The following is a 12,588-nucleotide window of genomic DNA, read 5'->3' on the forward strand; positions in this document are numbered from 1 at the left end:
GTGTGTTGTGTGATGTGTGACGTGTATTGTATGTGTATGTGTGTTGTGTGTGGTGTAACACGTGTGTATCGTGTATGTGATGCGTGTATGTGTGTCGGGTGGGAACGTGGGAGGCCCTCATCTCTAGTCTGAGATTTTACATTTCTTTCTGGGCTATATCTGTGACCTTTCTCAAATATAATGGAAATTTTGTTAAAATTAAGATGGAAGAAGTAACCGAAGAGGGAGCAGAAGGGGAAGCAGAGGAAGAGGAGGCTGAAAAAGAAGAAGAAGCAGGAGAAGAAGATTCTTAGGCCTTTTCGTGCTTTATTTCTTCAACTTTTCCAGGTAATCGCCGAGTCTTGATGTTCATTCATTGCACTGTTGCATTTTTTTTTAAGATTAGAAAAAAATTTTTTTAATGTTTATTAATTTTTGAGAGAGTGTGAGCAGGGGAGGGGCAGAGAGAGAGGGAGACACAGAATCAGGAGCAGCTCCAGGCTCTGAGCTGTCAGCACAGAGCCTGACACGGGGCTCGAACCCATGAACGGCGAGGTCGTGACCTGAGCCGAAGTTGGATGCTTAACCGCCCGAGCCCCCAGGCGCCCCTCACTGTGGGATCTCTAGTGCCCCTCCCTTGGCAGTGGGAGAAGACCCAATGGAGGCCTGTCTCTCCCCAGGGTCCCAGGCCACCCTGTCCTGGAGCCTGGGGGCGGGTGATCTCTGTCCCAGCCATCTCAGGTGCCAGGGTGTGGAAGGCTGTGGTCTGTGTGATTTCTAGGGAAGAAGCGTACCTTGGAGGCAAGGAGGAGTTTAGTCTGTATGTATTCCTCCTCTTCCTCTGTGTGCCCCCCTCATGTAAGGGAAAGCAGGGGCACGGTCTGCTGTCAGGGTCCCGTTCCGCGGACGCCCACCGCCCAGGAAACCTGTGCGTCTACAAGGGAAATGACGGCCGGGGCCACAATGTGGCAATAAATTACAGCCTTAAAACACTCACAGGCTCGACTGCTGGGCATGGGAGAGAAACGTGGCTAGAGATTTCGTGAGACGCGCCCCACAGACGTTTTCACTTAGAGGAGTCAGCAGGCCACTCCCCTGGGGACATGGCGGAATGCAGTGGCGGCCACCCTGGGGTGTCTTTGATGAGTGTGCTCACCGTCTGGCCGTTTTAAACGTCCGACCCCATAGAGCAGCTAGGTAATTCCTACCACTCTGTAAACATATTCACGAGTTGACGATGGCATCTAATGATTTGGATGCTGAGGACCTGGAGGAAAGGCTCAAATTCTGAGCTGATTCGAAGGGGGAGGAAAGGCAAGCAGGGCTGCAGCCAGGGCCCGGCGCCTGCTTCGCGGATTCTTGGAGCCTGGAATCCAGGCCATAGTCGTCGGTCGTGAGGGTCAAATGCCTGATGGCGAGGTGGTGGCGGACATCCCCCTGGCCTCCCACCCCTGACTCCTGGAGGCAGTCTGTCCATCGGGAGCCACACCCGCCTCGTAGCTCATGGGGAAGCCAGGCGTTTTACCTGAAAAGATGGTTCTAGGCACAACACGGGGAGAACAGTGAACCAACCCTGAAGGAATTCTCATTTCCTGGGCTGGAAATTGATGCTAAATTAATGCCCCGAGAGAAGTCATCCGTCGTAGGAGGCCGACTTCTTCCTCCCCAAGACAGCTGCTCCTCAGAACCGCCCTCCATTCTCGGTGTGGACCATTTCAACGCCCTGGTCCAGGGCTGAGCTGTACATTTGGCATCTCCCTTCTCCCCAGAATTTCAGTGGGGGGACCTGTGGTTGGACCTGTTGACATCCTTGTGGGGTTTGACGGGCGTCATCAGCACCGGGAAAGGGTATAAACCTGGGCTGGTTTTCCGTGAAAGACACTCACTTCCTTGTCCTTGCCCTTGGAGGCAGATGGTGAGCAGTGGGTTAGAGCAAAAAAGAAAACTCCCCCCCAATGCACGATAAATAATGAAGATTGTGGTGACCGTTGTCTGTGTCTCATCAGTCTTCTCCCTAATATTTCTCCCGTCTTCTAGAAAACTCAAGCCACGAAGCAGCATTTCAGCCGTCTCCCCTCAAACCAGCCTCAACAAAATGCTTTGGCGCGAAGCTAGCCCCCCTCTCTCAGCACCCGGGGTTCACTGAGGAGCTGTTACCCGACGGGGGGAGCCGTATGCGGATGTGTCTCCCTCATTGTGTCAACGCGGAACTCTCCGTGAGGACCACACACACGTGCCTCACATCTCTGGCCTTTGCTTATGTATTTGGTCTAATTTTATTTTTTGCTCTGCATGAATAGATCTTCTTACTAACACCCTGAAAAAAAAAAAGGATTTTGAAAAGTGATTTCACAACATACAGGTTCTCTTTATGACGTAATCAGTGTTCCTTTGTATGTGCCTCCTGTGACGTGTCTCAGAATTTGCTGAAAATAAAGACCGTGGAAAAGAGCTTTCCAGAAAACAATCTTTCAAATAAAGATTAGTAGCAGACATCTTGTCCCAAGGAACATTTATTTCTTTCTTTACCACGTCTCCTTGTATTTGCCTGAACTCCGTCTGCCTGCTGCCAAGTCTGAAGACTTAGCACGCTCTTCCTGCGTGCTGGGCTCCGTGTCCCTGTCACCCGCCGGCCGACGACACTGGCTGTCCAGGTCGTGTTTTGTGTTATCCAGCTGGGCACATTATTGTGGAAATCTTTTTTTTTATGTTTATTTTTGAGAGAGAGACACAGAGTGTGAGCAGGGGAGGGGCAGAGAGAAAGAGGGAGACACAGAATCTGAAGGGGCTCCAGGTTCTGAGCTGTCAGCACAGAGCCTGATGCGGGGCTCGAACCCACGAACTGTGAGATGATGACCTGAGCTGAAGTCGGACGCTCAACCGACTGAGCGCCCCAGGCGCCCCTTGGAAGGCTTCTTGAAATGTAAGTCTGTGGTCCGCACGCGTGGGGATGAGGGCAGGACAGTACACTTGCACCCCAGGGTCTGCACGTTTCTGTGCCGAGCGAGTGTCTGCGTCTGTGCCCGTGGCCTGTCGCTGATCTGCAGGCAGGGCTGGTGCCGTCAGGGCACCTCCTGCAGCCACAGCTCCCTGAGAGCGGTCCAGCCCCCGGACTCGCCCCCCAGTCAGGCTGGCAGGGCTTCTCCTCACGCCCACCCCATCCCCAATGTCAGAGGTAGTTTTTCTTTCTTTTTTTTTTTTTTTGAGAGACAGCGCTAGCAGGAGAGGGTCAGAGAGAGAGGGAGACACAGAATCCGAAGACAGGCTCCAGGCTCTGAGCTGTCAGCACAGAGCCCAACACAGGGCTCGAACCCGCAAACTGCGAGATCACGACCTGAGCTCTAGCCAGACGCTTATCCAACGGGGTTCCCCAGGCACCCCTCTTCCTTCCTTTCCTTTAACGTTATTGCAAAGCACCCTTCACCAAGGTCGCCAGTGACGTACAAATAGCATCACCTCTCCTGCGGGCTCATTTAACCTTCAGTGGCAGGTGGTCCAGTGGCACAGTGAGGAGACTCCCCCAGTATGGACTGTGGGATACCAAAATGCAGTTTCTTAAATAATTTTTTAATGTTTACTTATTTTTCAGAGAGAGAGAGAGAGAGAGAGAGAGAGAGAGAGACAGAGACAGAGACAGAGAATGAATGGGAGGGGCAGAGAGCAAGGGAGACACAGAATCCAAAGCAGGCTCCAGGCTCTCAACTGTCAGCACAGAGCCTGATGCGGGGCTTGAACCCACAGACTGTGAGATCATGACGTAAGCTGAAGTCAGATGCTCAACCAACTGAGCTACCCAGGTGCCCCCTTTGAGGAATACTTTCAAATGTGTCCTTGCAAATCCAGTTTCGTATATAACACCTGTGCCGACGTGGTGGAGTGTAGTGACCCTAGTGAATTGTTAATAATGGTGAAGGACCATTAGGTGGTGGTAAAACACAAGCTTCTGGACACTGTGTGGTGTCCCCAGAGCCCCCTGGCAGCCTGTACAAGGTTGGGTACTACTGAAATCAGAAGGTGGGTCTAGGGGATTTGTCAACTGGACAGAGGAGGGACAAACAGAAACCCGGCACACCTGTCAGTCAATTAATTAGCACATCATTTATAATGCTTTTATCCGAGATCATTTGGGCAAAATGTTGTGCATTCTTTTTTTCAATATATTTTTTAATTTTTTTAATGTTTATTTTTGAGAGAGAGGGAGAGAGAGAGAGAGAGAGAGAGAGAGAGAGAGAGACAGAGCATGAGTGGGGCAAGAGCAGAGAGAGAGAGAGAGAGGAAGACACCAAATCCAAAGCAGGCTCCGTCAGCACAGAGCCCGACGTGGGGCTCAAACCCACGAACTGTGAGATCATGACCTGAGCCAAAGTCAGATGCTTAACCAGCTGAGCCACCCGGGTGCCCCCAAATTGTTGTGGATTCTTAAACATGGTGAAAACCACTGTTTTGACTGAATTGACTGTTTGAATTTCACATCCTTGCCTTATACAGAAGGAGTCTAAACTCAGTCAGCAACAGATGGCCTATGGACACTTTTGGTAAAAGTACAGGATCTTCCTCTAGCCTATAAATGCTTCTAGGCCCTTCCAGGAGTATAAACAGCCCTGAGGAGCTTCGCGGCTGGTTGTCCCTCCCCAGTCCAAGCCCTTTGGCCCTAATACAGCGAATTTCCGAATGTTTGGAGATAGATTCATGATCCTCACAAAAGCATTTCTTTCATGATTGTCTAAGATCCTTGGCTTTTTTTTTTTTTTCCTATTCCTTTTGGAAGGACTTTGTTGTAAGTAGAAAAAATGAGCTGTAACATCTTTTAACCTATCTGCAGACCTGGTTGTTTTCCAGAACTAGAAGTCCAGAGATCGCTGAGATGTGGCGATGCTCTCGGGGCGGAAGGGGCACAGGGAGACCGTGGGCCAGGCGGCGCGCCGTGTGTGGGTGTGGGGGTCAGGCCTTGGCCTTGGCTGAACGCATCCGCACCACAGAGTGACGCTTTCCCTCACTGGTCACAAGACTCAAACTCATAGTTCAGAATTAAAATTGGACCCCGGTTATTGTGTTTCATAGTGTTTTTATCTGCTAACATTTGTTGGGTGTCTGCTGTGAGTCAGGCTCTGTATTAAGGGCTTCGCGTAATCCTCACAAGTAACCTGATGAAGTAGACATCATCCTCATTTTACAGATTAGGAAAGTGAGGTGGAGGGGAGGTGGGGCGGGGGAGAGCGTTCCGTGCCCGCGTGAGGTCACACAGCCCAGAAGTGGCCAAGCTGGGACTGAGCTCTACCTGTGTTCCACCCCATGGCCAGGACTGGCCTTCCCAATAAACCCTTTTCTCTTTGCCCTTGACCGTGGTCACATCCCCTGGACAGTTCCTGGTTGGGCAGCAGGCGGTGGGTGCCTTGTCCTCAGAGCATGTCCTTCCTTGGACTCCGATGGTCCGCGTGTTCTGCGGTAGACTCAATGCCAGGGTCAGGACATTCAGGCTTGGAGGAAGGGGACTGGGACTTCCCAGCTGTGATCCACGTGTCCGATTTCTTAGTTGAACCATCAGGGAGCAGTTGCCTCGCCTTCTTCCTCAGATATTTGGGCCGCTCGCCGTGGCTGCCGACGCCAGGCCCAGTTAGAGAGGGACGTGAACCACTGTCAGCCCACAGTAGTCTAGAAATGGGCCGGTGGCTTCAGACCACAGTCTCAGGTTGCAGACGGAAGAACCTAAAAACTGTCATTTGCCTTTTCCAGTCCACTTGTCCTGGGGTGTACTGCGCTCGCTGATGCTGACAGATACACCCAGAATCCCTCTGGGGCTTAGCTGTCACTGGCCAGCCAATGACGTGTCAGTGTCTCAGCTGGCTCCTCATGGTATTTTTAGCAGAGAGGATGGTTCCTTCTGGCTTCTCCCTGAGGAAGATTTAATGAGATGAAAAACACTTGAGTCCCAGGACATGAATTTTTAGTTCGCTGGTTTTGTAGCAGATCAGATTTCTGTGTTCCCTTTATTAAAAAAATGATTGTCTATCACTGAAAGGAAACAGAGGTTATCTAGGAAGGAAAATGAAGCTCACACTAAAAACTGCACACTCATCGGCTAATTTCTCTTCAGTTTCTTCAAAAATAAAGCAGGGAAATACAATGTGGTCTTATTATGCTCTAAGCAGTAGAGACGTTCTCCAGCCTTTAACTGATTCTTAGAGATATAAATCTTGAGATACTATTATGTTGGAAGCCATTTTCTGAACTCACTAAGCTGAGAAAAACTTGTGTGTGAGGTGAGGTGGGATTGCAAGGTGGGGGCCTCCCACCGTCAGATGCCAACCGAGGTCTATCCCCCACCCAATTATTTTTGCTAGAGCACCGACCCCCAAGGCGCCTTGTTGACTTACCAGGAGTGACTTGCCCCCTTATCCTAAAATATGCTGATTGCACCGTGTGAAGGAACTTATTGTAGGAACTTCTTCTTTTGTGATTATGGGAGCAAATATTACATTTCCTGAGAAACCTGTTTTTCTTCCCCTCAAGAAAACAGGCTATTGACCCCTGCTCACAAAGAACTAACTTCTGCCTTTGCTGTGCTAAAAACATTGCCTTGTATTTGAATGCTGAGGACACCTTCCTATCCCATGTGATAAGCATCTAAATCACCTACAATCAATCACTATTGATAAAGATTATGCATGAGTCTCCTACCAATCTATGTTCTGGGAAATTTTTACATACCAAAGAAATTTGTCATCAGAAATCATTGTCTAAAGCAAATGCCACTTCTCTGCTGTGCCCCATACGTTTTCTCCATAAATAAAGCTGACTTTCAGGTGAGTGCACAGATGCCTGCCTGGTGAGCAGAACGAAGCCAAGACTCTCTTGCTCTCTCTCGCCAACACCGTCCATCCTTCAGGGAGCCCTGGACCTGCTGGAGCCGGACTCGGGCACCATGAGCTCAAGTCCACTAAGCAGGCAGCTTGATGGCATCTCAGAGTGGGTACAAGGGATTTCAGGGCTATGAGGTTCTCTGTGAAATATTTAGGCAGAGGAATGAGAGTTCTGGATGGTTCCTGAGCACACACTTGGAGATTGCTCTCCGCCTGGCTGACATTCCTGGGGGCTTTGGGTTTAAGAAATGGTGGCCAGGAGGCATCTCGACTCTGGGGACAGCTGAGCCCTCATTCTCTCACCTGGGTGGGCTGCTCCCAACGGACTCTCACAAAGGAACCAGCTGTTTTCAAACATATATTTTAAAGCCATGGAGCGCTGTTCAAATGGATCCCAAGTGTAAAAATTAGATGGAAGGAGAGCTGCTCTGAGTAGAACTTCACGACCTTGGCCCCAAAGAGGATCCCAATGCAGAGAACACTTTGGAAGCTCTTAGCTTGGTTGTGGGCGTTTCTTTTTAAATCAGCTTTACTGAGGTTTACTTTATGTAATAGTATGCGCCTGTGCTGTTTTTCAACACCAGCAAATTCTCCAATTTTCTGACACCAACCAGCTCCTCACAATGCAGTTCTGATGCTAACGCCTGGGGTTAGTTTCTGGGCTTTTTTTATCCAGGTTTCCTATGTAGGCATGAATCATCTAGGCACAAATCACTGGCCATTGATGATCACACTCAACTCTCCAGGACTTGGAGGTGAGGTAGGCGGGTGCAGGGGTGAGGTAGGCAGGAAGGTCTAACCTTCTCATCACAGGTTGGTTTTTCTGGCAACCAGCTCCCATCTACCCCCCCCCCCCCCCGCCCCGCCTTAAGAGTCTTCTCAAGACCCAAGGGGCTCAGTATAAATAACAAAAGACATGCTTCTCACTCAGGAAATTGCAAGGGTTTTAGGGGCTGCATCAGGAACCGGAGACAAAGACCACAGCATGCATTCGATGTACCCATTGATTTGTTCTGGCAAATGTGTATATTCATGTAACCCATCCAGAACATTCCATCATCACCCAGTAAAGTTCCCCTGTGTTCCCCTTTGCACCTCCTCGCCAGAAGACTACTATTCTGTTTTCTGACCCTATAGATTTCCCTTTTCTAAAGCTTCATATCTATGAGAAAAACAACTATTTACTCTTTTGTGTCTAGATCGTTTTTCTCCTCAAAATGTTTTGGAGACACATCTGCATTGGTGAGAACACCAGCACGGGGTCGTGTCTTCTCGAATGACCACAGCCGGTTTACTCCTCTGTCTGGGGATGGACACGGGAGTCACTTCCGGTGTGGGGCTATTTTGAATAAAGCAGCCTTGGACATTTGTGCACAAATGTTTTATGTCTCTTCAGTAAATACCAAGCAGTGGAATTTAGACTGCAGGGTTTTGAGGATGCAATCCACATGCTATTCATCTTTGTGGCTCAGCGCGGCTGCCTTGAGCCTATGGGTTAAATGAATTTCATGGTCAGAAAAAGAAACGAATACTTATTCAATTCCTTATGTGCTAAGTTCTCTTTAAAGGATTTTTAATTTATTGTCGCCTTTAATCCTTCCAATGACCATAAGAACTAAATGTTATTTAAAAACATTTTTTTTGTTTATTTATTTTTGAGAGAGAGACAGAGTGTGAGAGGGGCAGAGAGAGAGGGAGACACAGGATCAGAAGCAGGCTCCAGGCCCCGAGATGTCAGCATGGAGCCCGACACGGGGGCTTGCACTCAGCAATCTGAGATCATGACCTGAGCCGAAGTTGGCCGCTCAACAAACTGGCAACCCAGCGCTCCCTAAATGTTACTTTCTTTTTTTTAATAGAGCTTTATTTCTAGTGGGGAAATAGAGGCTCAGAAGAGTCACACAGCCTGCCGAGGTTCACACAGCTTGTTGGGAGTATGAGTAGGAGTCAAAGCCTCTGGTAGACTCCAAAGGCCAGGTTCATTTGTCACTATTATTTTTGGCTGCCTACCCAGTTAAAGCAATTTAATTTGCAGGAGAGAAGCAGAGCCTTTCCGGCCACTGAAGTAGGTCAGATCCTGCTACCATGAAGTCTGAGTCAGCGTGTAATTCTGGGGCACTGACCATTTGGTCCTCGCATTTACTGTTTAAAAAAAAAAGAGAGAGAGAGAAAGTTGGGGCACCTGGGTGGCTCAGTTGGTTGAGCATCTGACCTCAGCTCAGGTCATGATCTCCCGGGTTCCTGAGATCGAGCCCCGTGTTGGGCTCTTTGCTCACAGACATCGCAGAGCCTGCTTGGGATCACCTGTCTTCCTCTCCCTCCACCTCTCCCCCATTTGTGCTCAAGAGAGAAGAAACAACAGATTGAAACGCTCCCTAGACTACAGATACAAGAATATTTTTAGAGGTTTTATTTATTTATTTTTGACAGAGCGGGGGTATGCAAGTGAGCAGAGGACAGAGAGAGAGAAGGAGAGAGGGAGAGAGAGAGAGAATCCCATGAGGGACAGAGAGAGGGAGGGGAAGGGAAGCAGGGCTCACTGGAAGCCGGGCTCGAGCTCTCCCAACACGAGCCTTGTGCTCAGCCCATGCGGGGCTCAACTCATGAACCACAAGATCATGACCTCAGCCAAAGTCAGATGCTTAACTGACTGAGCCCCCCAGGTGGCCTCAGGTACAAGAATTAAGAAAAATTTTTAGATGAGAAATATAAAATAAGTATAAATATGTAAATAAATAAAAAATGAATCTTAAATGAACAAACCATCAAAGTCTGTAAAATTGGTCCAGCATTTCATGATCTGTGGCAGAGAAATGTAAGTGGACTCATCCGTCCACCAAAAACGACTATAAAAGCAGAACTAAGTACATAATGTTACTGTTTAAAGGCTTTGGGAAGCAATCATTGTGGACAGAAGCCAAGAAGCTACAATCCTTGGGAGAAGGGACGCACAGAGGTGACCCCATGGTCCCCCCAGCTCTTCCCCTAAGGCCATGTACCTAACTGTAGTGCAAGGAAATAGACCCAAGCAGAAAGCAACACTCTTACGGTGGAGAAAGAAAAAAAGACTAACGTGACAGAATAACACAGTGTCTGGGAATCAGGGGCAAAATCCCAGAGTGAAGCGCAGGGGAGAAGGGAGTCCCTCCATCAGCCCCTATTACTCACCCCTCCTTCACTGCTGCACGTGTGCAAAACGAGGCTGGGCTGCATTAGAAGCAAATGCCCACAAGGAAGCTCAAAGGAGAGAGGGGGATGGAAGGTTGGATCCTGGGGGTCGATGTCCACAGAGATTGAACTTTGCTATTACTTTTTATTAGGACTGTTCTGGTTTCTATTAAGTGTTCTGGTTTCAGAGCCGCACAGATCCTCAATCCCTGCCCTTTACCTTCTCCCTAAGGCCTGTTCTTTTCAGTGCATGGTATTGTCCGGAATGAATAGATCCTGTTGTACCAAGAATGTCTATAGTTCAGGAGGACAGACAATGACACGAATCACAAACACAAGAAATAAGAAGTGTTGAGGAGGACGTAGAGAGAAAGAAGCCCTGTGCACTGCTGCTGAGAATGCAAATTGGTATCGTCACTATGGAAAACAGTATGGAGAGTCCTCAAAAAATTAAAACAGAATTACCACATGACCCAAAGAATATGAAAATATCAATCAAAAAGATAGATGCACCGCTATGTTTATTGGAGCATTATTTATAATAGCCCAAAAATGGAAGCAGCCCAAGTGTCCAATGATAGATGGATGGATACACAAGATGTGGCGTATCTACACAATGGACTAGCACTCGGCATTCGGGGCACCTGGGGGGCTCAGTGGGTTCATCGCCTGACTCTTGGTTCAGCTGAGGTTATGACCTCATGGGTTTGTCAAATAGAACCCTGCCTCTATCCAGATACCAATGACACTTTTCACAGAGCTAGAACAAACAATCCTGAACTTTGTATGGAATGAAAAGAGACCCTGAGTAGCCAAAGCAACCTTAAAAAAGAAGAACAAGATGGGAGGCATCTCAAGACACTACAAAGCTGTCGTGATCAACGCAGTGTGGTGCCGGCACAGACACAGACCCAGAGGTCAACAGAGCGGAACAGAAACGCACACATAAACCCACGTTTGTGTGGTCGGTTGACCTTGACAGGGGAGGTGAGGAGCTGCAACAGGGAGAAGAGAGCCTCCTCAATAACTGGTGCGGGGAAAACCGGAAGGCCGCTCACAGAAGAGTCACACTGGGCCACGCATACACCGTTCACAAACATGAACTCAAAGTGGATTCAAGACCTAAGTGTGAGGCCTGAAACCATACGAACCCTAGAAGGGAGCACAGGCGGTAATTTCTGTGACAGACTGCAGCAACATTTTTCTAGACATGCCTTCTCAGGCAAGGGAAACAGCAGCAAAATCAAACTATTGGGGCGGCATCACAATAAAAAGCTTCTGAACAGTGAAGGAGACAAGCAATAAAACAAAATGACAACCTACTGAATGGGAGAAGATATTTGCAAATGACATAGCCGATAAAGGGTTAGAATCCAAAATATATAAAGAACTTATACAGCTCAACACCCCTCCTCCCCCCAATTATCCAATTAAAAACAGGCAAAACACATGAAGGTTTCCCCAAAACAAAGACACGGAGATGGCTAACAGACACATGAAGAGATGCTCAACATCACTCATCAGGTTAATGGAAATCAAAACCATGATGAGGTATCATTTCACAGTTGTCAGAAGAGCTAAAAGCAAAAACACAAGCAGCAAGTGGTGGAGAAACCTTCTAGGACAGTTGGTGGGAATGCAACCTGGTGCGATCACTGTGGAGACAGCATGGAGGTGACTCAAAGTTAACGATAGAATTACCACGTGACCCAGTAATCCCACTGCTGCGTATTCACCCCAAAACTGTGAAAACACTAATTCACAAAGATACATGCACCCCTATGTTTACTGTAGCATTATTACAAGGGCCAAAATACGGAAGCAGCTCAAGTGTCTATCAGTAGATGAATAAATACAGAAGATATGTTACTGGGGCCCCTGGGAGGCTCAGTCAGTTCAGTGTCCAACTTTGGCTCAAGTCACGGTCTCATGGTTCATGAGTTCAAGCCCCGCACTGGGCTCACTGCTGTCAGTGCAGAGCCTGCTTCAGACCCTCTGTATCCATCTCCTCTGCTCCTCCCCCACTTGCATAGGCTCTCCCTCTCTCTCTCTCTCTCTCTCTCTCAAAACTAAACATTTTAAAAAAGATATGGTATTTATATACAACGGAATATTACTCAGCCATAAAAACAATGAAACCTGGCCATCTGCGGCAACAGAAATGGATCTAGTGAATATAATGCTAAGTGAAATAAGTCGGAGGAAAACAAATACCACGTGATTTCACTCCTGTGTGGAATTCAAGAAACAAAACAAGGGAACAAAGAAAAAAAGAGACACACCAAAAACCAGATCCTTCATTACAGAGAGCGACCTGGGAGTCACCAGAGGGGAGGCAGGTGAAGTAGGGAGAGGGAGTGACTAGCACACTTACCGTGATGGGCGCTGTGCAGAACTGCTGCATGGCCTTACTCTTTACCTGCAGCTGATACCACACTGCACATTAACTGTACTAGAATTTAAGTAACCGATTAATTAAAAATTTTAAAAGGTAAAAGAAAATCCCGGAAAAGCTGGAAACAATAAAATCCTAGTAGCAACAACCACGTTGCTAAACAAATACCATTTCTCATCAAAGGAA

At 48.1% G+C, this 12,588-nt stretch overlaps 1 protein-coding gene across 2 annotated transcripts in view; it reads left to right on the top strand.

Annotated features, from left to right (window-relative positions):
• SH3BGR (SH3 domain binding glutamate rich protein) overlaps window positions 1–2,474 on the top strand; it is a 51,035-nt gene extending 48,561 nt beyond the window's left edge. For both annotated transcript variants that reach the window (XM_029938929.1, XM_029938930.1), the window contains exons 6-7: window positions 204–327; window positions 2,017–2,474. In XM_029938929.1, coding sequence (XP_029794789.1) covers window positions 204–293 — 90 coding nt within the window. In that variant the 3' untranslated portion in view covers window positions 294–327; window positions 2,017–2,474. The remainder of the gene's footprint in view (window positions 1–203; window positions 328–2,016) is intronic.
• Window positions 2,475–12,588: the final 10,114 nt, after the last annotated feature.

This window comes from Suricata suricatta, chromosome 5, assembly GCF_006229205.1.
Source record: "Suricata suricatta isolate VVHF042 chromosome 5, meerkat_22Aug2017_6uvM2_HiC, whole genome shotgun sequence".
NCBI lineage: Eukaryota > Metazoa > Chordata > Mammalia > Carnivora > Herpestidae > Suricata > Suricata suricatta.